This window comes from Melanotaenia boesemani, chromosome 14 (genome assembly GCF_017639745.1).
Source record: "Melanotaenia boesemani isolate fMelBoe1 chromosome 14, fMelBoe1.pri, whole genome shotgun sequence".
Lineage (NCBI taxonomy): Eukaryota > Metazoa > Chordata > Actinopteri > Atheriniformes > Melanotaeniidae > Melanotaenia > Melanotaenia boesemani.
This window is the reverse complement of record NC_055695.1, coordinates 20,094,295-20,119,968: the sequence shown is the minus strand read 5'-3', so window position 1 is coordinate 20,119,968 and position 25,674 is coordinate 20,094,295. Positions and strand designations below refer to the sequence as shown.

At 38.6% G+C, this 25,674-nt stretch overlaps 1 protein-coding gene across 5 annotated transcripts in view; it reads left to right on the top strand.

The window, feature by feature from the left end:
• The window catches only part of elavl4 (ELAV like neuron-specific RNA binding protein 4), a 74,907-nt gene that overhangs the window by 35,233 nt on the left and 14,000 nt on the right, over positions 1-25,674 (top strand). For all 5 annotated transcript variants that reach the window (XM_042006454.1, XM_042006453.1, XM_042006452.1 and 2 more), the window contains 3 exons: positions 1,844-2,090; positions 12,589-12,692; positions 15,778-15,931. In XM_042006454.1, the coding sequence (XP_041862388.1) occupies positions 1,844-2,090; positions 12,589-12,692; positions 15,778-15,931 (505 nt within the window). The remainder of the gene's footprint in view (positions 1-1,843; positions 2,091-12,588; positions 12,693-15,777; positions 15,932-25,674) is intronic.

Below are 25,674 nucleotides of genomic sequence, written 5' to 3'. Positions count from 1 at the left end.
GTAAATATCAGGATACCATGGTAGAACAGTGTAGTTAATCTCCTCTAGCTCTCACTCCTTCTCACTGTCTTTGTTTTCCAAACCAAGTTCACATTTGCTATTTAAACACTTTGACCTGAAGGTGCTCTGCAAAAACTACAGATAAAAATGCAAACTTCCCTCTGTTGCAGCAGCATCAGCAGTCAGGGGGTTGCCCCATTTCCCACAAACCTTAACAGCTAACATGGTAAAATGTGCAGAGGCTTTAACATCATCGAGGACATTAGCTCTTCATCCTCTCTATGTCTTTTGTATTTTTAAATGGTTAAAAATAATTGATGTATTGTGTATAGTGTGTTCATTACATGTTTAGCTCATGAATGCAGACAAGGATAAACCCGCCTATCAAAAATATTTTCTGAAGGCTGTTCCCAGTAAGTTTTAAGGAATTAGAGGGACTACTTATTAATGCCTTTATTATATTTATATAATAATTAGTAATGTTTGACGTAAAGGAAGGATTAAATGGCAGTTTGATGGTTTAATTTCATGTCATGACAATACAAAATTTACCGTGGTGGTAAAATGCATGTACAGTATATCCTGGCTGGCTGCTTTTCTTTTTTCTTTTATTCCAACTTATTTGACAAAGAAAACATTTCTTCCTCTTTGAAACCAATAATAAGGTAATATTTTAGACTAATGGCTGATGATTTGTCACATTTTTAGGTCATTTTATTTATTTCAATAAAAAAAGAAAAAATCAGACAACATTAAATTCATCAAGTTTGATTCAGATGAGCTCCAGGTTAGTTTTAATGATTACAACTTTACATATTTAAACCTTTTCCTTTTATTATCCTGGTATTCGGTGTCATCACACCAAGATCAACAAAGAGGAAAGTGTTCAAAAAGAGAATTTAAAATAATACTTTGTCTTTAAGAAAAATTATATGACATAGATTTCAAACAGCAGCAAATCAAAACAAGCAAAACAGCACCAAAAGCTTCATTACTAAATCTACAGGTAATTTTGCAGCTGTTAGTGTCAGAGTGCATGAGTTAGTAATAAGAAAGAACATACACATATATAGCCTAAATGTATTCTGGGAAATTGACGCAACCTCAGTAAAAGATACCTCTAACTAACCTTAAAGCGGGTGGGGCATAGGTTTGCTAAGCTGCCCCCAAAAACTCGTTGGCTCACTGTCATTGAATCAGCTACAAAGTCCATATCTTGTATAAATATGCTTATAAAATAACATGAGACAGCTGAAAGATGGATCACAATAAGAAATTAATTATATAATGTTGTGTTGGAATCTGAAGTGGTAGCACACATAAGCAAAATGCCAACAAGATGTCATCTCTACTAAAGACAGCAAAACTAGTCTCTGATGCCAAAGGTGTATCGAGAATGTTAATATGTTTTACCTAAACATTATTTTAAGGCATTATTTCAAAGAGGTATACATTGTTTCTTTCACAATTTTTGTAAAAAGAAAGAAAAAAAATGCTAGGAAGAGAAACAAAGAAGTATGTATCGTATTTACTCAGTAGAAGTAAATCCTATGGAAATGTCAGCATGGATGTACATGTCTTTAAAAGATGTGCTTTTGTAGAATCTGTAAATAGTCTTTTAAAGGCCATTTTTACGATCTGACCAGATGCACCAAAATTAATGCTTTTTCAAAAAGTGAATTTTAAAGCAACTGTTTTTTTCAGGGACTTCTTAGAGTGTAACTCTGTTAAAGAAGATCATCTCTCTCCGTCTTCTTCCCTGCCCTTTCTTTCCACTATACTTCTCCTTACCTTGCCTTCTTCTTCTTCTTCTTCTCCTCGCCTTATCTTTATTCTCCTCCAGATCATCAGTAACATGGAGGCTCCAGTGACAAATGGCCCCAGCGGTGGAGGTACCACTGCTAACGGGCCCACCAGCAACAGCCGTGGCTGCCCCTCGCCCATGCAGACTGGCCCAACAAACGACGACAGCAAGACAAACCTCATCGTGAACTACCTGCCCCAGAACATGACCCAGGAGGAGTTCCGCAGCCTGTTCGGTAGCATCGGCGAGATTGAGTCCTGCAAGCTGGTTCGCGATAAGATCACAGGTATAAAATGAAGAAAAATAATTTGCCAGTACACTATGGAATTTGTGAGTTTTCAAAAGGATATCACAAACACATGTTTACAAATTTATAATTGCTGCTGACTTCCTGCCGTAAATCAATTCACGGTGTCAAGAACGCACTGATGCAGCTATCACTAACCACGATGCTGATGTTTATCACGTATACAAGGACATAACCAGATTTCTCTGTTTCTATAATCACATAAAAATGTGTATGTAGATGTGTATGTAGTCTTCCCACATATTTGTTTTTACTGTCAGATAGTAATTGTTAAAAAAGCAGACATTTCAAAGTAGTAAGCTTACATCTCTGATCACACACTGAAAGATCAAAGGTAGGTGAAAAACAGCATTCATGTCATATGCAGTGTACTGAATGTGCATACACACATGTAAGAAATTAAATATGACACGAACTGTTCAAACATGTACACAAGTCTTACAGTTCCACATCTCTCCAAATGATCCAAATGTTTGAGAGGGTTTGTTGTTTGCACTATCTACAAGGAGAGATCTGTCTTTGCCCTGGGTGTCGAAGCACGTCAACTCAGCAATGCAGCAAAGTGCCACATGTTCTCCAGAGGTGTTTAAATTAAGCAGCACTTTGCAGTGCTAATCACGGCTGTAATCTGGGCGTAGTGACTGTGTGGGTGGCCATGCAGCAGATGGATTGTGGGGGGTGCTGCTCTGTGATAATGCTCCATAATGGCTTTCATTTTAGATCCTACTTACTGACACTCTTCTGATAATCTCATTAAAGAGCACCAGGCAGACAGTTGAGATCACCAAGCCGTTGTGGGATAGCAAGCAGGCAGACACATGGAAGAGGGTAAACACACATACACAGATACATATGTGAGCATAATCATCAAATTTGATTTCCTCTGCAACTAAAAGGCAGATAGAAATGACAATTTGACTGTTAACCAGAGATGGCCACTGGACCAGCCTTTGCTGCCTCCCTCTGTGCTCTCACTGTGAAGTATATTTCTGCTGCTCCACAATTCCCCTTTAGGACCATCTTCCTCTTCTGCTGTAATGGGCCACAAAATGGAGCCTGAGAGTCAGATACACAAGGATAATGGTGGATAGTGCGTACAAAAATAACACTAGTATACCATATACTATCATCATCACTATCATCATGTTCTCTCCACCTGATTTTCTCCTTATGTGTGATTTGCCAAGCAGCAGCTGTGAAGAACTAAGAAAGCAACAGATTTTTGGAGAGAATTTAAAAATGAACAGAATTGCTGTAAACCTGCTTGGGCCCTAAATGCTAACTGGGAGAGGTAGAAATCTTTGTTCTCGCCCTTCCAAACCATTTAGGATTCTTCTCTTCTCTACACTCCAAGGTCTGTCTGATGACTTAGCATCAACACAAGAAATTATAAATAGTTCTTGCCCTCCCTCCATCTTCCCCGCGGTATATGCCTGTTTTGGTCTCCCATGGGTGCAATTTTCCCGTGCAAACTTTTAGGCTAACAAAGCACAGATTCCTTCCAGCAGGAAATGCCAAGAGGCTTCACGCTCTCTAATAGTCATCCAAATCATTAATGGACGAAGCCAAGTTTCTGAGAGGGAGGGTGGAAAAAGTAAAAAGACCACTTTTTCAGGCCAATAAATACAACTGTGCTCTTCTTCGTCCATCATGAATATCTGCAAATGGATATGAGGAAGTCCGTTCTCAGACACATAGAGATTTTAATCAAGATTTTATAGTATATCCGGTTTTAAGAAGAAGATCATTTTTACTTTGTTGAAATTTCAGCGTTTGGGATTTCTGTAGATACATATTAATCAAACAGGTGGAAATAATTAGGCCTGTATTGATTCATATTCTGTATGAAGAGGGGGGCTTTAAGAAATCCAATACATTCATAAAATTATTCATAAGTGCACTTGGATAATGTTTTAAATATCTAATCTTTACAAGATTAAAATATCCCATTAACAGATTCACTGTTTCATGCTACATCTTAGCTGGATTATATCAAGTGCACATAAATGCACTTAAAACAGTCATCACCATTTATTTTCTTGTATCTCTCTTTTCCATCTTAATTTGCATCTTGACTAACCTGCTGACAAGGTGCTAGCACTTGAACATCTCAGAGGTATGTGAGACAGAGAGGTTCTCGGTGCTTCCTGTGGACTTGATCCTGTCAGCTCCAATGACGCCAGGATGGCGTGAGGCTCAGGCAAATGTGTGCAGGCGTAGACACTTCAGCTCCGTCTGTCACCTTGGCTGACTTCAGCTGGTAGAAAAGCCACCTCTGGGTGCTCCCCACACGCCTGCCTGCTCGCCTACCTTCTTGCCTGCTTGCACAACTACTTCTGCCTGGTGCTCTCTTAACACACCAGGGACATGCAGGTTAATCTTTTATTTAAAGCTAGCTTACACGCACCTCGCTACAACCCACACACACTTGCACACAAGCTCTGGGCCTCCACCTGTGATTTTATTGTCTGCCTGTGTAGACTTGAAGAAAAGATATCAAATATATTGTTTGCTCATCTCAATTAAGAGTGTATATTGTTGTAGCTTTTCAAATCTTCTCTTGGCGTTACACATTGAAATGCTTACGTCACAGCCACAATGGCTTTGAGACTCCTTGAGCTATAAATATCACCACTTACATCACTTTGTGAGGGAAGAAAAACTCAATTTAAGCTAAAAATTGCCAATCTGAAAGCTCGGCTCAAATCTCTTTGAGACATAAGTAAAATCATACAAGGCTTTTGTGAGAGCCAGGAAAAATGTTTATGGGCCTTTGCAGTGTACTGAATCAGCACTCCCGAACATCTATATATGCCCATGCAAACAGAAATGGAATTGACTGATCCTTGTCAGTAACTCATTTCACGGGATCATTTTTCTGCATCAGCTGCATTTTTGCCGGAGAAATGAATGCATTTATTTTCATAATGACATGGAAGAAAAGAAAATAGCTTCTCATGCTGAAACAACAATTGACTGTGATTGGGGGGTAGCGGGGAATTTTACAGGCAACCCTTTTTTGCATTCCCATTTTGTTGTTTCTGATGGTTACCAGAAGCTCAGTAGCATTACTGAGCTGGATCGGATATTTACTTCGTTGTTGAAAAGATTATTGGTGGCCCTTTTCTAGCTGTTTGTGTTACTCCTTTTGTTTCTTAGCAGCCTGATAATATGAACTGTATCTCTTCTCCTAATATGTACAGTACTTCTTTTTGCTTTATCAAACTCTGTGATGACTGTCCCAAAGTACATTGATTGAAGTCTTTGTGCACACCATTCCAGTCACTTTCCATGTGTTGATATTGAATCGTGAGAGCTGATTCAAATCATAGTGACAATGTAGCAAGCCAAGCAGATGTTGGCAATGAAAAATAGATGGACTGTGATGTCAGATCTGGAGTAGTTCAGGCTGGAGCACAGTTGACAGATAGCAGCTTCAGAAGTGTGTAAAAGCATGCTGTGAAGCCAGTTTTTACAAAAGGACAGGTGCACTTTATTCATTTAATGTAGTTGCAAAAACACTTTGATATTTTTGATTTTGGTTTTGCTGGAAATTCAAACTTTGTACTTTGCTCCTGCACAGGGTATGTTAGTCTAACAAGAAGAAAATCAAATATTCCTTATATCAGCTTCAGTCTACTCACATCTCTTTTTTGCTGCTGGAATATACATTGACAACACACTTGGAAGAAAAACAGATTTTTTTCATTACAAATCAAGCTATTGCCTACGTCATTACTAGACTGATAAACTTGCCATCATTTCTCAGTTTGTCTTATGATGAGAGCCATTTACACCTTCTGTAACACTTAAGTGCAATGATTTTCTTTGTGGTAATATACCTTTACATACTGTTCAAATCCTTACTAAAATCATGCTGTATGAGATCTGGTACAGTGTTCATATCCCACATATAGTCTGCATTTATCTGAACCTGAAATGGGCTGAAGGCTGGAACGCGAGCAAAGCTGACAGGGAAAGAGATGAAAAAAGGATTTGACATCTCCAAAGCCAGGTATTAAGAGAGCTGCCAGGCTCAGAGGTGCATACACAAGCAGGCAGACATATTAAAGTTGCAAAGTCCCAGGTCCTGAGAATGTCCTGTCTTTCCCTTAGTACCCTCTGTCATTTGATTCCCTTCCCTTCTCTGCTTGGGACCCAGAACTGGCCATCTTGAGCTTGCTTGGCTACACTGGCCCTCTTGTGACCCTTACGTCAGACAGTCTCTGTCCCTTCTTATTTTACTCTGAGTGGCCTTTACATAGAACACAGGGGTTGTGACTGTCCCCTGTGCTGTCCTCAGATCCAGGGGCTGAGTGTGCCTCCAGGTTGTCTCCTTGCCCCCAACCTTCCAATCTAAATGTGCATAACCAAGACAGGGAACAGCCAGACAGTTGGGTGAGGGCATGAGGAGGTGAGGTGGGGTATTCCCTCTGAAGGGTTATGCTCTCACAAGGAATCCAAACAGGCTCAGTGCAGTAGGTTCCTCAGTCCTGACATAACAGGGTTATCCATGACTCAAAGGGCTCCTCTTTTTCTGTCAGCTTGCCTTTTATTCCTCAGATACAGCGCTTACCAACAAGCCCACACACTGCAGGCTGCAGTCTGCTGGACCCAAGGCTCTAGGAGCCACCATGAGGGGGTGGTTTACATGTGTGTTTGTCCCTGAGCTTCTACGTGGGCAAGTGTGTCTGTATGTGTGTGTTGGTGGTAGCAGGGCCTTGGGAACTGAGAGTGGGAACCTCCTGACTGTAACAGTAGCTGCTACCTTGGCAACCCAGGAGGGAAAGATGTGTTGAATGAGTGAGTGGGAGATGGATCTACAGTATTGTAGATGCATGTGTGTGGGGGATGTAGCCCTATGTTTGAATTTAATTATTTAAATGGACTCAATACGTGTCACATGATATGCTCCTACTGTACTGCTAGTATTTAAGTCACTATAGTCCTTTATTTTCTTTGTGTTTATCCTTTTTTTGCAAGCGCCTTCTAATTTCCAACAAAGTTGAGAGTCTTTGAGGTAAGTGAAGTGTAGTTTGACATGTAGCTGGTGACAGAGCACTTTTTCAAATGTTGAGAAGTGCCAGCCGATCAAAAATAGCACTACCTCAAGTTGCTGCAGCAGCAAGGGGCAAAAAGTCAGGAGGTGGAAGAGGATGGAAGCAGTGAATGTGTCACATTTATGTCGACAAATTCAAAGGGTTTTTTTTTGTATTCCTTTTGCCTCACCATAAAATGATGCTAAATTTAACACTGACCATGCAGTTTCTAGGTAGAGAGACTGGTCCTGATGATGGTTTATTCACTGGCTCATGGCTCTGATGATCACCACAAATGACAGCACCACCTCACTATTGATTTGAATGTCTTGTCATGTTTCCTGAATGACATAGTTACTCAGCTGCTGCAGCATGCAAGAAAAACAACAGAAAATAGAATTCTTTCTCATGCTGATTTTATACACACACACACACACACATATATATATATATATATGCATAATCACTATTTTTATAGAGACAGAAGACAGAAACAGAAGACTAAACAAGAAGTAAAAAGATTGCTTTTGCTCTAACTCCATTATTATATTACCTATTGTGATAACAGTGTCAGCAGTTCAAATTAACCATTTGATTAAAAGTTAAATAACTTCTGTGAATATTATCAGTAAAAATAGATTGCTGAAACATAGATGGTAGAATAGGAGGTTTTTGCAGCTATGCATTTCATTTGGTAACACTTTAGATCAAAGAGTGTATAGTGTGTTCAGTGAGCCCTGACTGATGATAGCAAGAGATGAAGACGCTTTCATGTTTGTAGTACAGGGCTCTTAGTCACATAATACAACAAAAGGCACAAAATAATGACAGGCAATATGCACCAGGGTCTCTTATTTGTGTACCTTATAGCATATGATTGTGTACCATGCTGTGCATACCACAGTGTCACGCTTATTATTATGTAACTTGATTGCGTACCCATTAATTTAGGGTGACCATGATTTTTGTGCCTATCAGATAAATATCCATATAATTTTGCAGAGCTATGTTAGTTTTGATATACTCTTTCATCCTCTTATGTGCGAAGGTGTGTGCGTGTTTGCAGAAGGCAGAAAGGAAAGATGAAATTACATATTGGTGCCAGCAGGCAGGACACCAGCTTGAAGTACACTCATTTTCTCATCTCACACATTGGGCAACCTGCTGCTCCTCAGGAAACAAATATGGCTTAGTCATAACTCCTCGCCAACACACCAAAGAGCTACTCACTTGAAATAGCAGTGATTTTACCACTGAAAAACATGCCTACCTCCCTATACAATTTATGTCCGATTGCACAAAAGGTCTGCTAAAAAAGTGGAGGTGGGTTCAAATTAGCCCCCACCTCTTCACTAAACCAGCTCTTAGTGAAGGCAAACGTGGCATTCTATGATGTGCTATAGTGATACTGATGTGGTGACTGCATATTATCATTATTATATACTTAATAATCTATTTGAGAACCTTCATTATTAGATTTACATATTTGTCTTAAGTAGACACTTCTTTATGCTATCAAGCATTTGCCTAAATTCATATCATTGCTGGGGAATTTGCTAAAGTTAAAGGAAAATGAATATTTTAACTCAGTAAAAGGTTATTACTGTCTAAAATAAAATAAAGAGTATGTTTTTGTTTTTTTCTTTTTAATTTAATTTATAAGTTAATATATTGATATACATAATTGATAGCACAAGGCTGAATTTTCCTGTTGGCTAAAACCCCAGTAGCTAACCGAAAAGACATTTTAAAGGCTTCTCCACACAGCTTAATAGGCTTTTTCCTATACTGTCAACTAAAAAGTCCTTGTGGTTCTCATATTTTAGTCAGGCATACAATTTAGTTAAAGTCATTATATTGTTTGACGAAGTTAAAAAAGTACACATATGGGAGTAGGTGTATTTGAGCTTCTTTAAAATTATTTATAACAGTCTAAAAGCTTTTCTGTAACCATATGTTGAAATTTAATAGCTGTGATATATTTTAGCAGTTAATAAGCTTTTACTGACATGATAATGACAATTAACTTTGAACAGTAGAAGCTCTTTACTTAATTGTGTGGCTATTGAAAAATGCCTAACTACAACTTCTTTTTTGGTGGTAATAAAAATTTTCAGGTTTCTGGTTATCTACCAACCCTAGAAGAGTTTGAACTGACCTTGTATTCCAGTAAGACACCATGCTAAGTTAAGTGGTGTTGAGCTGTTTTAAACTGGCCCGAGTTGTTCTAAAATGTGATGTGTTGAGCCGGAACTGTGATGGTGTGATTCAAATTCAAGCAGCATGTAGGCTTATCCTGCTGGGGAGCACTGAGGTGGACACAGGAGATGCTGTGATAGGCTGAAGCTAACCATGCTGCCTGTTGTGTCTGCTTGTGGGTACTCTAGATTAGAACTGCTCACAATATAGCTTTTACATATATGATGCATGCATTTGGCAAAAGATAGAAATATTCTGTACACTTAATGTTATTTTAGTTTGTGAATTCACCAGTAACACAATGAGTGATGTGTTAATCACCAGCTTGCCCACTCCTTACTGCCATGCTGCAAGCTTTACTCCTTGTGTTTATTCCTGTGTGCCACTGTGATTAAGTGATTGTGATCACATACATGTGTGCACACATGTATGTACATCTGCATTGGGCTGGCTTCTCCAACCCGTCCCTGTAAATTCCAGGCAGCCAGGCAGTGTGCTGGTGGTTCCCTGCTGCTAGATGCTCCATAACAGACTGGAATTGGTAGGAGGAATCCCCTCCTGGAGCTTCTCTCTTGCTGTAGGCAGATGCCTCCTCTGTCTGCCCTCATCTTCTGCTCACCTGGGAAATGATGCCAGCCGGCGAGGTCCACTTGTACCCTCTTCTTTCTAGCCCTGGAGGCTGTTAGACTTGCCAAAGAAGGAGCTAAGATTGAGTGGGGGCTCAGAATTTTACCAATATGAGCCCAAGATCTCCAAGTAAAGAATATGCACATCCAATTAAAGCATACACATACAAATAACATATACATATAGCAGCTGCTGAGTACCACATTCATCAGAGCTGTAATCACGTTAAACACAGTTTTATGTTTGTTTTCAGGTTGTAATTCATTGATGACGTTTGTGCACATGCCCACACATACACACTTAGAAACAGATATTGAATAGACAGATCCTACCCCGTGACTACATTGATGGTTGCTCGTTGAGGCCCATTTTTACTCCCTAGACAGCTCCATGAGTACTGAGTGTCTCAATACTATTGCGCACAGGGCCAGTCCATCTCCATGGCCATGCACGAGTGCTTTCTGCCAACACCTTCTCTTCACTGTACGTTTTGAACCTCACATTTCCTTTTGAAGATGAAGAAGAGGGTTAGGAAGGTGCTGGGAAAGTGGGAGGTATGAATTGGATAAGTAGCAAATGCGAAAGAGAAGTATTATGAGTACCAGGCATCAGCTGAGCTCATCTAAAATCTCAGTGTAAATTGAATAGATGAACAGCACAGTTACCTTTAGGGACACTGATGGGTTATTTAAAATGTTGTTGATGTTCCCTTTTTCTTTATTGGCAAGCTAATTCTAAATTAAAACTTTTATTTATTAACTAAAATACTTTTGATACATGCCCTCCATTATTTTTTGTCTGTTGTGTATGTAGAATTTAATGAAAAAAAAAAAAACTTTTAATTTATATTCAAACAGCCAAATGTAACACCTGATGTCAGCTGAGAGTCATAGAAGAAGAGGAGAGTGAAGAAAGAATAGCCAGATATAAATAGAAGTAGTCTCTTTGGGATGGCAGGTTTTTAATTAACAATAGAGTGTCTGATAATCCACCGTTAATCCTGGGGAAAAGAGGGAGGAGAGGAAAGAAGAAGAGAAAATCATCAGCTGTTTGATGTTAGGACTACAAGTCCCCTCCTGGCTCTTCCCCTACTCGCTTCTGAGCTGTTATGCGCTGGGACACCCGTAGCCCAAATGTATTTATTTTGTAAATCAGCCATGCTCCATATTTTGTGATTCACTTTGTTTCTGACTAACCGCTGTCTATTCCCATTAGCATGAATCTGTGTGCGTTGCTCCTCTAAAACTGTCTGGGATTTTTGGTTTGGTTTGTGTGGCCTTTGTGGGTAGAGACTGTTTTTGAAAACTAGCAGACTGAAGGCGCTGATGGCCGGGGGCATCCACTGAAAGTCCTAAGCCTGTTCAAAGGCTTGATCTGCTGGGGAAACACTGGGAGATGTCAGGCCTGTTTCTGAGGGAAATGGGGTGGTATTTTTCTCTTCATACACAGCTGGAAGGAAATGAACAAATATGTTCTGTGTACCTGTTATAACAAGTTTTGTAAGTTTCACTCTCATAAATCAGCTTTTTATCAGAAATAAAAATAAATTTTAGATACCACACTGTATTGTACCCTGTACTGTAACCAGCTGAATCTGAGTATACTGTAAATACTCCGTAATCATCAGTAACAAGAAGCAGTACTAAAGAGTGTAAATATATTTTCTTCTAGTTTTTTTTTTTTTTTTTTTTTTTTTGTTTGTTTTTGTCAAGGAACTGTAGAGATTTTGAGATTTGATGAAACATACAAATATGTTTATTATTATTATTATTATTATTCTTATTATTATTATTTATTATTTTTGTTTAGTTTTTTTTATTCTTATTTCTTATTTTAGGATTGCCTAACTAAAAACTAATTGCGGCTACATTTGATACACTTTTCAAAAGTCAAACCAGTGCTTTTGGACCTTTGTGCAAGAGTCAGTGAGCTTGTTTACATGACATTAAAAAGAAACAAATTATAGTGTTCGGATGAAATGCACTTAAAACTGGCCCAACACATCATTTTCACACCTTCAGCTTCTGAAAATACAGTTGGATAACTCTTAGTACACCACAAACAAACAGAAGCTTCAAACTTCCCTCTTCTTGCATCTTTTGTAAAAACAGCATCACAGTATTAAAAGATATGTTCTACTACTATATATCACTTTGCTGTGATATCAGGTATGCATATATGTATGATGGTCTCTCACAGAGAAAGGTAGAAGCAGCATTTTTTAACACAGTCCGCTGTGTATTGACATTGGAGTGAATTATGCAATTCCCCTCCTCTGCATGTAGACTGGGACAAGGACAATAGTCCAGTTACACAGCCAGCTTGGCTCAACTTAGCAACGATGCTGGTATCTTGTATATAATGATAAAGATGTATGTCTCAAGTGGTGTCTGTGATTTGAAGTAAAGGAGTTTCACAGGCTATCAACATTTAACATCAGTATTCAAAGCAGTTGACTGTCTTGTCAAGCTGTTGCTTGTCCCTCAGACTATTAGTAATTAAAGAGATAGATAATAGTTGATACCATCACAAGTTCATAGGAAAGAAACAAAACAACGTGAATGAAAATATCAACTTAACATCTTCTCCCTTTCTTTTTTATTTTATTTCAGGGCAGAGTCTGGGATACGGCTTTGTCAACTACATTGATCCAAAGGATGCAGAGAAAGCCATCAACACGTTAAATGGACTCAGACTTCAGACCAAAACAATCAAGGTAATCAACACCATATTCATTTATATAAACACAAATCCATAGCTCGAAATAAGAAAATTGCTGCAAAAAGAAAACAAAAAAACTACTAATGTATTTCAGAAAGTTCTGGACATTGTGTTAAATTATAAAGCTGTTTTTTTCTGTCTAAAGAGCCTTTATAGATAGTGATGCTGTTATTGAATGTGCTAGGGGGCGAGATAGGATTAACATGCATGAGCCACAGAAATGAAAGACCATATAAATCGAAAAGACAAATTTAAAAGCTTCTGACTGTAGTTGATATGCTAATTACTATTCTAAATGTCAAAATTTAAAGGTGAAATTATATAGATATCAGAGAGTGAAAGGGAAGAAACATGTCAGTCATCCTTTTTCCCCAAATAATTGAGAGCTCTGTTATTGCCTTTTAAATGGCATGACTAACAGCCAGGCTTAGTTGTGCTTCTTACGGAGGTAAGATGGATAAATCTGTGTCCACGCTGCACTGTATTTCATCCAAACAATTTTAAACACTTGTTTTTGCAGATGTTTTACGACAACATTTCCTGGCTCAGTTCGTTTGCGGCTGTCCTCTCTCCTCTCTGCCTGCTGTGTTGTTGCTGTTAAGCTGGGCCGTAATCTGTTGCTCTGTGGCAATCCCTGGGTTCTCGCTTTCTGTCATCTGATTTAATCTGATCTAGTCCAGTCTAATGTAATCTAATATGATAGGATTAGCCTGTTTGCGAGTGAGAAATCCCTTGGAGAATCCCAGTATTTCCTAGACAGCATAAACTGCCTGGTTTGGCAGTGATTCAGCACAGTATTCCACCTTTGGTGTAACATCGCTTTTTACCATAATGGTTTTATATGTTCATAAAGATGGTTTGTTTATGTTCTACAGTCATTTCTAAAGTCATTTCATTATGTGTGTATTTGTGTGTGTCATGCATACGACCTGGAATTACACCGTAGCTGAGCTTAGATCAGAAGTGTTTGGATGAGCCAAAAACATAATGTGTGTAGACACATGTGCATTCAGTCAGTGGTACAGCATCAAATAATCCCTTCCCTATTTGTTTGCTTTATGCCTGACTTTGGTCTTTAATTTTTATTTTTAAAAATTTTATAGCAAACCTCTGTGTATCTTAGCAATAATCATGTGAATAATAATCCAGGCTGTTTAATTCAAAGAGTTTAATACAGAGTCAAAGAAGCACTAAGAAATGAAGAGTTAAAATAAGCGATTTTCAAGAGAAAAGAAGGTTGTTAACGCAGTTCAATTTTTTTTTACTTTTACACTTAGATTTTACATAAGAGGTTGCTTCCAGTTGTGATAAAGGCCACCTTCGTACTGACAGAAGACAACACTGCATCTTTGTCAGACACTATCACTCTTTCACACTTCATTTCCTTCCTCTGAATACTTCCCTGACTTGCTTTCTCTCTTCACAACAGACTGGAAACCCTAAAGGTCTGAAGGTAAATTAAAAAGCAGCGCAGGAACTCTAAAATTACGTTTGTCGTTGTTGTTCAATGTTACACCCTCCCCTCTTTCTGCCAGTATGCTTGAGAGGAAACGCTTGACCAAGAGATTCAGATTCTCTCGGGCGATAGGTCTCCAAGTGTCTCTGGCTTGGTTTCACTGCTGTGGTTTCCTCCGGCGTGACACCTCCGATTTTGTCAGCGTTGGTTAGGATGCTGCTTTTCCTACAGAGGTGTGAGGGGAAGCAGCATGCCAAAGGTGTGAGGAGCTCACAGTGACATGTGCGCACACAATCTGAGACACATTTATCCAGTGTGTGCTTGTGATTACTTTAATCTTCACACTAAGTTTTTCTAACTTTTCCTGCACCCAAGCACACACTCCTGTTTCCCACATGAAGCATACCACACGTGTGCACACTACTGCTCACAGCTTGAGGAGGTGTTGATGGATTAGACATCTGGAGTTGGCTGACAAGGAGAGAAAATGAGGGAGAGCTGTACAGTGAAGAAAAGAGGCACACAAAAGAGGCAGGCTCTGGAAAGGTTTAGTGAGGCAGTATGCAGGAAGGAAGCAGTCGGAAAATAACCAGGCAGCAAAAAGAGAAGAGAGCTACAGAGAGGAGGAAGATGACAGACGAGCTGAGCAGATAGGCTGATGTGGGAAATGTGTGAAAGAGAAGTGAGACATGGGGAAAACCAGCTGCTCCCAATCCTGTTCTCTCACAAGCAGGATTTCCATGCTGTTGCTCAAGGATACGGCTGCATATCCACCATATTTGCCTGGCTTTAACCTTATTTGATGACTTATGTCTTTATTTGTCAGAGGTCATGAAAGAAACGGGAGAAAAAGCTGCTTCAGTCAGCAGCGGTTGTAATGAGATTTGCCGCTGAAAAATTTTGTCTACAAGTAAAAATGCTGTGGAAGTTTGGTGAAGAGTTACTGATGGGAGCTTTAAAGGAAAGTATAATCACTTCCTGCCATTTGGACCATTACAGTTGACATCAACACAGAAAATCTTTTAAGAAGAACAAAAGACTGAGAGATCGCTTTGAATGCTGATTGCTGTTATGTGGACTCCATAGTCTAATAAAAACAGACAAATTAAATCTTTTGTCAGGTTATCATTCAAAACGTTGCAGAGAATCTGTCATTATAGTAAAATGGCTCTTTTGCTGTAGAGCTGTAAAAGTTTAGTGTGTTCTCCAGCAGAAAAGTGGATGAGACATTAAAGGTTTTCTCTCCAGTGTTTTATTTATTTTTATTTTTTGGTCTTTATTGTAGGACTTTGTCTTTTACTTCTGTTTTAGTTGTATTTATTGTTTGATGTTGTTACACTTTATTACTGATGTACAGCGCTTTGTTTCAGCTGTGGTTGGCTGAAAGTGCTTCATAAATAAAGTTGGTACAGTATGATAAACTGCTAAATCTCTTCCTAACAATAATCCCTATGACAAGGAAGAAAAATACAGTCTTATTCTCGTCCCTATGGAGCTAATGATCCTCACCCTTTCTCATCCACAATACACACTAATGAAGGCCCTGTACATCTAAGACTGTAATCTTTTTAGACTGCATTAAAAACATTAAAGCATTGCATTAAATTTTTGTTTTCCATCTCAGGTGTCATATGCACGACCCAGCTCAGCCTCCATCCGTGATGCTAACCTGTATGTGAGTGGCCTGCCCAAGACTATGACCCAGAAGGAGCTGGAGCAGCTTTTCTCCCAGTATGGACGTATCATTACCTCCCGCATCCTCGTCGACCAGGTCACAGGTATCCATGGGGCAGCGCCTCCTTTGTCCTGAAACTTTGATACTGTCACGTTGTCAATTGAATGCACTGAAAAATGAGCTGTTGTGGCTTAGTTTTCTGTCATAAATACAGAAAAGTATATTTGATCAGTCCTGCATTATCTCCTTTTTATGTATCTAAAGTAGCTTTTGTGTTTTATTCTTAAATTGTTTTGTTTAGTGCCACATTTTACATTTAAAATTGATATGTGCTTCACTTGAACTAAAATGGAAAATATTTTAGATTAATGAGGTCAAATAAATGTACATATTTTCTTTCTTTTGTTTATTGGAAAAGTTTAATTGAAAACCTCTCTTTAGCAGAATCTAGGTCACACTGGTCACTGTATAGTTCTCATGGAGATATAATCTCCTGTAGATGCTTCCTTTTGTTTGTTCATCTGGAGTCAGTGTGCTTGTTTATGATTGGTACTGCATTTTAGAGCATTAAAACCAGCAATGTGGCTGATTCATTAAACATTGTTCTGCTGCACTTCCATGAAAAAGATTTATAAAAAGCAGGTATAATTACAGATCAACACACCAACCAACAAAACATCTAAATGCAAGAAATAATACGTTTTGCTTGTGCACTTAAAATACTGCCCTAAATATGTTAAAATAATAGATTACCAGGCTATGTCAGAGCAAAGTGGTGCTGTTTTTCATGCTTATGTGCCTTCTTTTGAATATAATAAAAATTATATAGACTGCACAAAGTTTGTGATATAATACGATGCAGAAGAAATACCAAAGCAATACAGCAGAAAAACAACTGTGTCATGGCCACTCTAGAAACCTTGCACCTCGTTTCAAGCTGGAAGCTGCCATGCAAGGTCGCTCAACCACAATTAGGGGTTCGGTGTCTTGCTCAGGAACACCTCGACATGAGCTCTCCGGCCGGGTATCGAACCAGCAACCCTTGGGCTACAGGACGACCACTCTGCCCACTAAGCCATGCCACATTTCTTACCCACACTGGATGTAGTTACAGCAGTCACTGTCAGAGGCCGTGGGTAAGCAGCAGCAGTAGCACCGATGTCTTTGGTCTCTGCTGTAAATGCACCTATTTATGTAGTTGGATTTAATTTAGCTTACTTCTGGAGATAGGCTTTGTTTCATAATTCAGCCTGGGGGCATTATTGTTTATATAGTATACAAAACAAATGTTTTTTGGGCAATTTAAGCACCACAATCTGAATGACCATCAGTCAAGCTCTACAGCTAATATCTCCTCACACACACCTCATACACCAGAAGATGGAAATTTCACATATATAAAGGTGGATTTCTCTTCAAAAAATAATATGCATGTTTTTTTTTATGCCTGCCAGGATATCTGCCTATATGAGAGAAGCATTGCTTTCACTTGTATATTCCAGCTTTAGTGCCCTTTCGCGTTACATAGTGAGTTACTGAGTGACCTAAACAGGCAATTTTGCCATTATGAAAACAATGATTACATGAATTGCGCCTATGCTGCAGAATGTACATGCTCAGCTGCACACTCCATAACATCTAAAACACAGAAATGAATCACATCAGCCTGTAGTGTTGTGGTAGAACCCCTCCAGCATGTCTCTTAGATCAATTTCAGCAGTTGTGTACGTGCCTGCAGGCGCCAACCTGCTCCAGTATTATGTGCAATGTGTACTGATGAAGCAGAGAAGGAGCAACATGCTGTAAGCCACTCATTTGCCTAAGCAGTATAAATCACTGCTGGCAGTGAAGTGCACGGCCGTCTGTACACACTGAGCAGAGGAAGAGCGAAAGGAAGAGAAAAGGGAAAAGGAATAGTGAGAGGGCAAAGATGACGGGGCAGGGACGTGGCACGAAGAGGAACTGAAGGGAGGGAGCTTATGAACAAAAAGTAAAGGAGGATATAAGTGGATGGTACAGGCTGAAAAGATACTCAATCCAAACATATTTAGATGACGTAGGCTGCTTTTTGTCTATCTGTTTAAACAAATAGAACGCCATGCAACTCACTTTATCAGGGGATTGTTAAACCACAGTCACATTCACATGTCTGACTTTTTTAGCATTAAGGCTCAGGCCCCATCCCATGAATAAAACAGCTCACCACAGGCAGTTATGGTTACAGCAAGGTTTTCAAGCATTCACTGCACGTATGGCTCACAAGAGGCTCAGTAATTCATTGTGTTCATTCTTCACCGGCACAAGGTCAGTTTTAAAGTGGAGGGAATCACATGTCCAGATGAAATGCTGCAACATGGAGATCAAACAGAGATACTTAACTGAGAACATAAATGAGGTCTCACATGCAGGTTCCTTTTGTCATTCTGTGATTTAAAGCTGTCACTTTAAGACTCGAACATTCATTAAACCAGAGCTACAAAAATGTAATCATGAATTTTAGTCACTGTCCACACAATACAATGGTTTTACTCTCAGCAATTGATATTAGAGTGCAGTGTGTATCCCTACTGTAAATTCCAGGGATGATACATGTGAGTTGCTTTGACTAAATTGTCAATCATTCTTCTGCCAAGTGGAGAAATATACAGAAAATTTTAGATAAAGGGCAGCTAACTGATGTCAAGACATACTAAAGCCAATTAAAACCAGTAGCATATAATGGTTTTTATTTCTTTGTTAAAACAAAATAGACCTGAACTATTGTCGAAAAAAAACTGTAATTGCAATTTGGTTTATGATTTACCATATTTTGGCACTTTGTTTTAATAGTTTGGCTTTTCCTGCGACTTATGGTCAGGTACGACCTTTAAATATATATATATATATATATATATATATATATATATATATATATATATATATTGTTTTAACAAAGAAATGAAAACCTTTATATGCAACTGGTTTTATGTTAATTTATGCCAACTGACATGAACCAAGGAGTAAACATTATGTCTACAGCCGTGAGAGGGTGCTCTAGGCTTGTGATAACCACAGTATTTGCTGCTCCTGTACCACTGAAAAAATAGCTAAAACGTTAACTTCAACACAACTGAGAAAGACTGAACACAAACAAAATGCCTCCAAAAAAGAAAATCCTATTCTGCAGATTACAAACTGCAGGTAGTAAAATACACAGAATGGTAATCGAGCAGCAGTTGGCAGAGTTGTTGATAAACAACACCGTTGATGGAGAATTCAGTGGATTCAGTAATGTGGAATGAGATCAGGAGCTTGGTGGACTTGCTTACCGGTAACTTAGTTACCGGTACTTAAGTTACCGGTAACTTGCTTGTTGGTGTTGCTGGCTTGTTATGTAAACTTAGCCTATCCAGCCTCCCAGGTATGTTCTTTATGCTATTATGAAGCTAAATGTGTTCAGGGTTTCCACTATATAAATGATTGTGGTGCACCGTCACGGCAAAATAAAAGCCGCCAAAACACGGAAGCCTGAAGGTTACATTTCCTTATACTTTGTTCTTGTAGTAAAAACTAAACAGTCTGATGTCTGATTTATTTACACCACAGCATCGTTTCTCTCTACAGGTTTTCTGTATTGCACACTAGGGCTGAAACTAATGACTATGCTGATGTTCAATTAGTCACCGACTATTAAAACGACTTGTCGACCAATCGGATTATGTATCTCATGATTATTAAATGGATCTTATTTCACTTTCAGCTTTAATATTTTGCATAAGGTTGTTAAGTAAATCCGACCTGCCTCCTCTTTAAATGTTCAAGCACTGCAGACGTACTTCCGTGGTACGCAAGGTCCGCTTTACAAATCTCACACGTATTTAATTTATTTTGAAAGTTTAACGTGACGTTATCCCAGACTTTTAACGTTCTCTGCCGCCGTTTTCTTCCCTAGTCCGCCACCATATTTTTCCACTGGCGGATATTTTTGAGCATGTGCATCTCAGCAGAGATAAAAAAAAAGAAGGCGACGTCTCACTCTGTATTTTTTTTCCCTCTTTGCGCATGTGCATTGTGCAACTCTCAGCAGAGATAGGATTAGAAGACGATGTCTCACTCTGTAGTTTGCAGCCCTATTGCACACAATGGAGCTCTGCCCCGCTGTGCAAGTAGGACACCCAAACCAGCAGAAAAACAGTTGGATAATATTACTTCAGCCACCTGAAAATCAGACTGAAATCATCTATTTTTAAAAAAATAAAAATAAAAATCTCCAAGGGAGGTGAAGAAGGAAACATGTGTTTTGAGAACCATCGCTGGAGATGCAACTGAGCAATCTGAATCTACCATTATTGTAGGAATTTTTGAGCTATATTAAGGCTTAAACTGAATCCAGTATTCTTTGTTGGTTTATTTAACATCAACACACTATCTGAAATCTTAATTTAAAGAACATTTAATGCGACTCCACTCAGTTACACAGCGGTTTAGTTTCTTTTCCTCCTATATAATGTAGCAGGTACACAACCCTGACATAAAATGGTAGATTGGTCAGTAAATACACAAAGCAGGAGATGTTTTTCAGCCTACTAACACCCTCACCTACACTAATTGCTGTCCTAACGACTACCCTGACCACCTGCCTCAGAACAGTAACAAACACACATTGTGCTTATGCACACACACACACAAAAAAAAGATAATGTGAGAGAGGGATGTTCTACTAGGTGCCCCCAGAGGGCTGAGGATCAGCAGGAGAAATGTTAATGATTAATTAGATGTTCGAGTTGCTGGTGATTAAAAACATGGAGGACTTTAGAGCAGCCCTGAGAGTAGTATGCTGGCATCATTGACTCATCTTTTTCTTCTCTCTGATACTGTACGGACAGAAGAAACACATCCACCCACGCACTCAATGCCATTAAGAAAGAAATGGGCTGCAAATTAATACTCTCCTGTGACTCCTAGAAATGTAAGCACAGAAGAAGAAATAGAAGAGACAGAAAGACAGAGGGAGAAGGAGTCATAGGCGAGTTTGTGCTCAGTGTCAGACTGGTTTAGGTATATCCACAGGATGAGCTAATGTCAGTATTACCGCTTTTAAAAAGAATGTGATATAAAAAAACTTAACTCTTCCTGGCTTGTTTCCACATTGAATAAGAGACCAAATGATTGTCTAAAATTAAATCAAATCTGTGATTTACTCTTCCTACTAAACAGTGGGCTGATTTGAGACACACAAAGTACACAATACAGAAATACATACTGACAGCAGTGTTTCAGAAAGTTGTTGAAGTAATGGAAATTCTCCAGTGACCATTGGCAGATGGGCTGATGATCCACAGCTCCTGCTTTACTAAATTGGGAACTTGGAGTCTGTTCTCTGAACGTCCTCCTCATCACCAGGATGCACCCTGCAGTCACTATTCTGTTCATCAAGACAAGAAGCAACTTACAAAACATCACTGTTAGCATCACTCACAGTTATACGCAGCTGAAACTAAATCTACTAAAACTACAAATTGCTCCAGAGACTCGGGGAGCGAACACATCATCGACTTGACAAGGGTATCTCTCCATCTCTTCCTCGCCCTCCTCTCTTTCTTCCTCTGCATATTGATTGCTTCTGAATGGATAAGCATAATTTTTCTCTTTATCAGAGCAAATAGTGCCAGGTTCCCTCCCCCCCTGTCTTTCTCTCTAACCTTCAGGGAAGGCAGTCAGGCTGTGATTCTTTCTTTTTTTTTTTTCTCATGCAGCTGTTTTAGGCAAGCCTCAATTTGAAACAGATATAATATCAGACAGCTTTGGGATCAATAGCTGCCTATTCCTAGTCCTTGCTCCTGGGCCTGTATGTTCACAGAGGTCAATGCTTACATGATCAATGACTGCAAATACAATCGATCCCTGAGAATGTCTTTTGCAAACGACAGCTCTAATGTGAAACTAAATTCCTACTCAGTTTGTGAAAGGAGCGACTGTGAAAAGGCTGATGCCTTGTTTTCTTACGTGGGATGGAAAGTGTCAGTGGGAAAGATTCCCATGGTAACAAGTTGCAAGCATTCATCCTATCATAAAATACAAGATGGTGATCACTACAGTTCCTAATAACTGTATTTTGATGGTAGAATTGAATATTTTTATTTATTAAATTGTTTATTTATTTGTATATTTAACCCTTTAAAACCCGACCCAAAAAGAAAATCTGTTTCTTTTTAACCTGAAGTCTTTGTTTGGTCCAAAATAAGACAGAAATTATTAACAAACATAGTTTTTGTATATTTACAGTTTATTGTTGTAGTGCAAAAGGGAACTGCGTGGATCAGTTATGATACATACAGCATTAAAGGGTTAAAAGATATATGGTTATTCTTTTATTAAATCATGTTGCTGGGATCAAGATGAAATTGTAATTTCAAAACTTAATTCAATTTTGGCATGTAATACATTGACTTTTGGGGTACTTTGCAATATGTAATGAATCAGTTTTCCTTGAATTAGCCTGATTAATCCTGGCTTTGTCATCTAAGAATATGCCCGTGTCATCAGGAAAGAAAACATATATTAGGAACCTGGTCATTGAGTTGGGTGGCATTCTTAAGGCTACACAGCTATTTAATTTTAATAACATCAGTTCTTGTTTAACACTGTACATGTGGAAATGTCGTTAGTTTCATTATTAAACATTGAACTCAACTGTTATTTTATTTTTGAGTTTTTTTATTTCACCAAACCTTAAATGATCTTCAATAACTTCAATTAAGATATTCTTCCAATCGTAAATTCTTTGTTAAAGATTATTGTTTACAACTCTCTGTACAGGCTTTAATAAGGCATTGGATGGTTCTTAACCTAGTTTTAGTAATTGCAGCAGTCTCCGTAGTTGTTTTGTGAGCCGTTTTGTTTATTCCATTTTCTCCGTGATCACACAAAGTGTTTTCCAAAATTTAGAATAAAAAAAGCTCCTCACTGCATGAATTAGGGTTAAATTAGATGTTACAGCTGAAACGTAAAAGGAATTAACCAATTCCAGCAATTTGGATGATTCCATCAATTAAACAAGACCTAGCAGGATAGCAACCGCTGCAGCAACCACAGGTGCATATGTACCACCTCCGCCTCTGCCTCATCATCTGCAGCTGGACTCATCCTTACAAAGTGGAGGAAGTCACACTTACATGTTTAGTATGTTAGGTTTTTCTCTACTGCAGATGTTCCCTTGGTGTTTTACAGAGTTGAAGTTGCTCAAAATAAAACAGTATCAGTTTGGTTGAGCTCTAGTTGCTTTTTTCCAGGTTTTGAAGGTTTTTCCACCGTGGTTCCTCCTTGACTGCGAAATTTGTTGAGTAGCTGTAGCATGATGAAAAGAATTGAGTTGTCCTGAGCGTTTGTCTTGCTTTTTGTAAACTTTTTTTTTAATTGGTTCAGAGTTATCGCTGGGAGGTTTTAACTGACCACTTTCAAAGCAGTTGCAATTTTATCAGTCGATCAATCAAGCAGTCTTTATATAGATAGCACGTCAAATATGGTGACAATCAAAGTGCCTTGGAATAAATGACCCAGAATCTAGGACAAAAGAAAACAATATAGAGACAAATTTAAAGCAATGAAAAAAAAAAGCTTTGAAATAATGAAATATTGCATGCAATTGTTTGACTGAGGTAAAACATTGTGGGTCTAATAAGCTGGAATAGATTAATAAACAGTTACTTACTTATAAAGTTTTAAATAAAAAGAAAGTTTTAGATGAATTAATGAAATGTTGATGAATTTAAAAATTGTATAAAAATGTATATAAACAGAAATAAAAGCTTTATTTTCAGGTCATCTCACATCTTCTGGAAGGCTTCCGCTGTTTGGAGCATTATGACTGAAAGCATCATCATCACATGTTTTGTTCTGCTCTGTGAGCTCACTTAAAGCAAAGTCTTGACTCAAATTTTGATTTCTTGACTCATAATTAAGATTTAATAAGGAAATGTAGCTAGGCACAAGGCTTGGGGGCTCTTTATCTAGTTTTAAAAGTACATTTTAGATCATTTATAGTATTGTTTAGTAGAACAGAGAGAAAATGTTACAATAAAGAATCAGTAGTTTTAAAAACATGCATCTGTCTCTCTCTGTGCTGTTCAGGGAAGGGTAACAACCTAACTTTCCAAATGATGAAGACTTACCCCTAGATTTATTCCTTCTTGGCTTGGGTTGAGTCCTGGTCTATTTTGTTTTGGGGTCAGCTTCTTTTTCTGAGCCTTTGAACACACCATCATAGACATTTGTGGTTTATTCTGCTGCAGCCTGGAGTTGGATGCACATGATAGAGGCATAGTGCACATGTGTGCTAACACTTCACACAGTATACTTGTCCTGCTGCTTTTAGATAGCTCAAACCATTTAGTCGCATGAAGTGAGGTCTGTCCTACAGACTGAAGTGCTTGTAAATCAGAGATGATGAAGCCTGCAGCACATTTCTAGTTTACACCTCTTGACTGGAATCAGTGTAGAGCGTAACCATGCTGAAGTTGGGAATTTTTAGCATCAGTTTAAATCAAATCAGATTGTTTATTTATTCTAGTCAGTCTTGGTTTTTTTCTAATTGTTTGTTCTTACTATTAAATCACACCCTTGTAAAACATCTAAATGGTCTATAGGGATATATTTAATTTTTCTAGTGAAAATTTGTGGATATCTGAGCTTAGCTGTGAAGATGCTGATTTCGCCAGAATTGGCAACATAAAGAAAACTGTCTTTGTAGGAGGCAACTTTAGTTTACTAATGGTTCTCACAGTTTACTGTCTCTCAATCCATGGTTGTGTGCTATAGGCAGGTGGCTTAATTAAAGAAATTTTACTTAAATAAAACAAAAGATGCAGCAAAGGCAGGACTCTCAAAGTATTTAACAAAAAACAAAACAAAGGCCAAAAAAAATCCTGAGTTGTTGACCAACTGTCAGACGGGAAGCCATGAAGAGAAAGGGCGGAAAGCAAAGAAAGCTAAATGGGCAGAATGGTAGTTAAAATGTACACAATGCTATTCATGGCTAAATGAGGTCTTTAAACAGATGCTATGTTCCTGTTATTTTCAAACATTTATGACTGCATAAACTCTCTTCTTAAAGAGTTACTCTTCCAGCACACAGCAGTCAGAATGCTGTTTGCTCTCTTTTGACTTTAATAATGACGCTGTACTGTCTGCCGAGTGGTAAAGAACAGAGTGGTCAAGGTAATACAAGAAGAGAGGCGCTTCCACTAGATGGCATGACTCATAGTATCATCTCAGATCTTTCTGCCCTTTTTTTCTGTAATCTTGTTTGTGCATTCTTTCTCTGTGATAACCAGCACACATGCACACAAAAACCACATACAACTGTGCACATCAACACATGCATGCGTGCACACCAGACAGATGGTTGGAGCTTTGCTCTGACAGAGGCTAAAGCACAGGGCACCTCCACTCTTCAAAGTCTCTTTCCCTCTCCTCTCGTTGCTTTTTCAAATGCCATCTGTACCGAAGTACACTAATGTTATTTAAAACAAGGACATTGCGTTTTTTCTGCTTCTAATTAGAAGCCAATGGGAAGAAGGCTTCTTTCTCGCTGTGCCATATCATAAATCCTTTGGAAGGGCAAGTCTAATCATTTGGTACAGTTGGCACGCTGTAGTTCCTTCAGTAAAGATAAAAGAATGTAAGATGAAGCAGCAGAGTGCCCAAAAACAAGATTTGCTTAAATATGCATGTATTAGTGCATGTGCATCTACTTGCATATATGTGCCTGCTTACAAGCATACAGTTCACTGGATGGATGGAAAGTTGTGTGTGCTTTTCATTACCTAGCAGCCAGGTTTCTCACCTCTCTCTTTTCTGGGCTCTCAG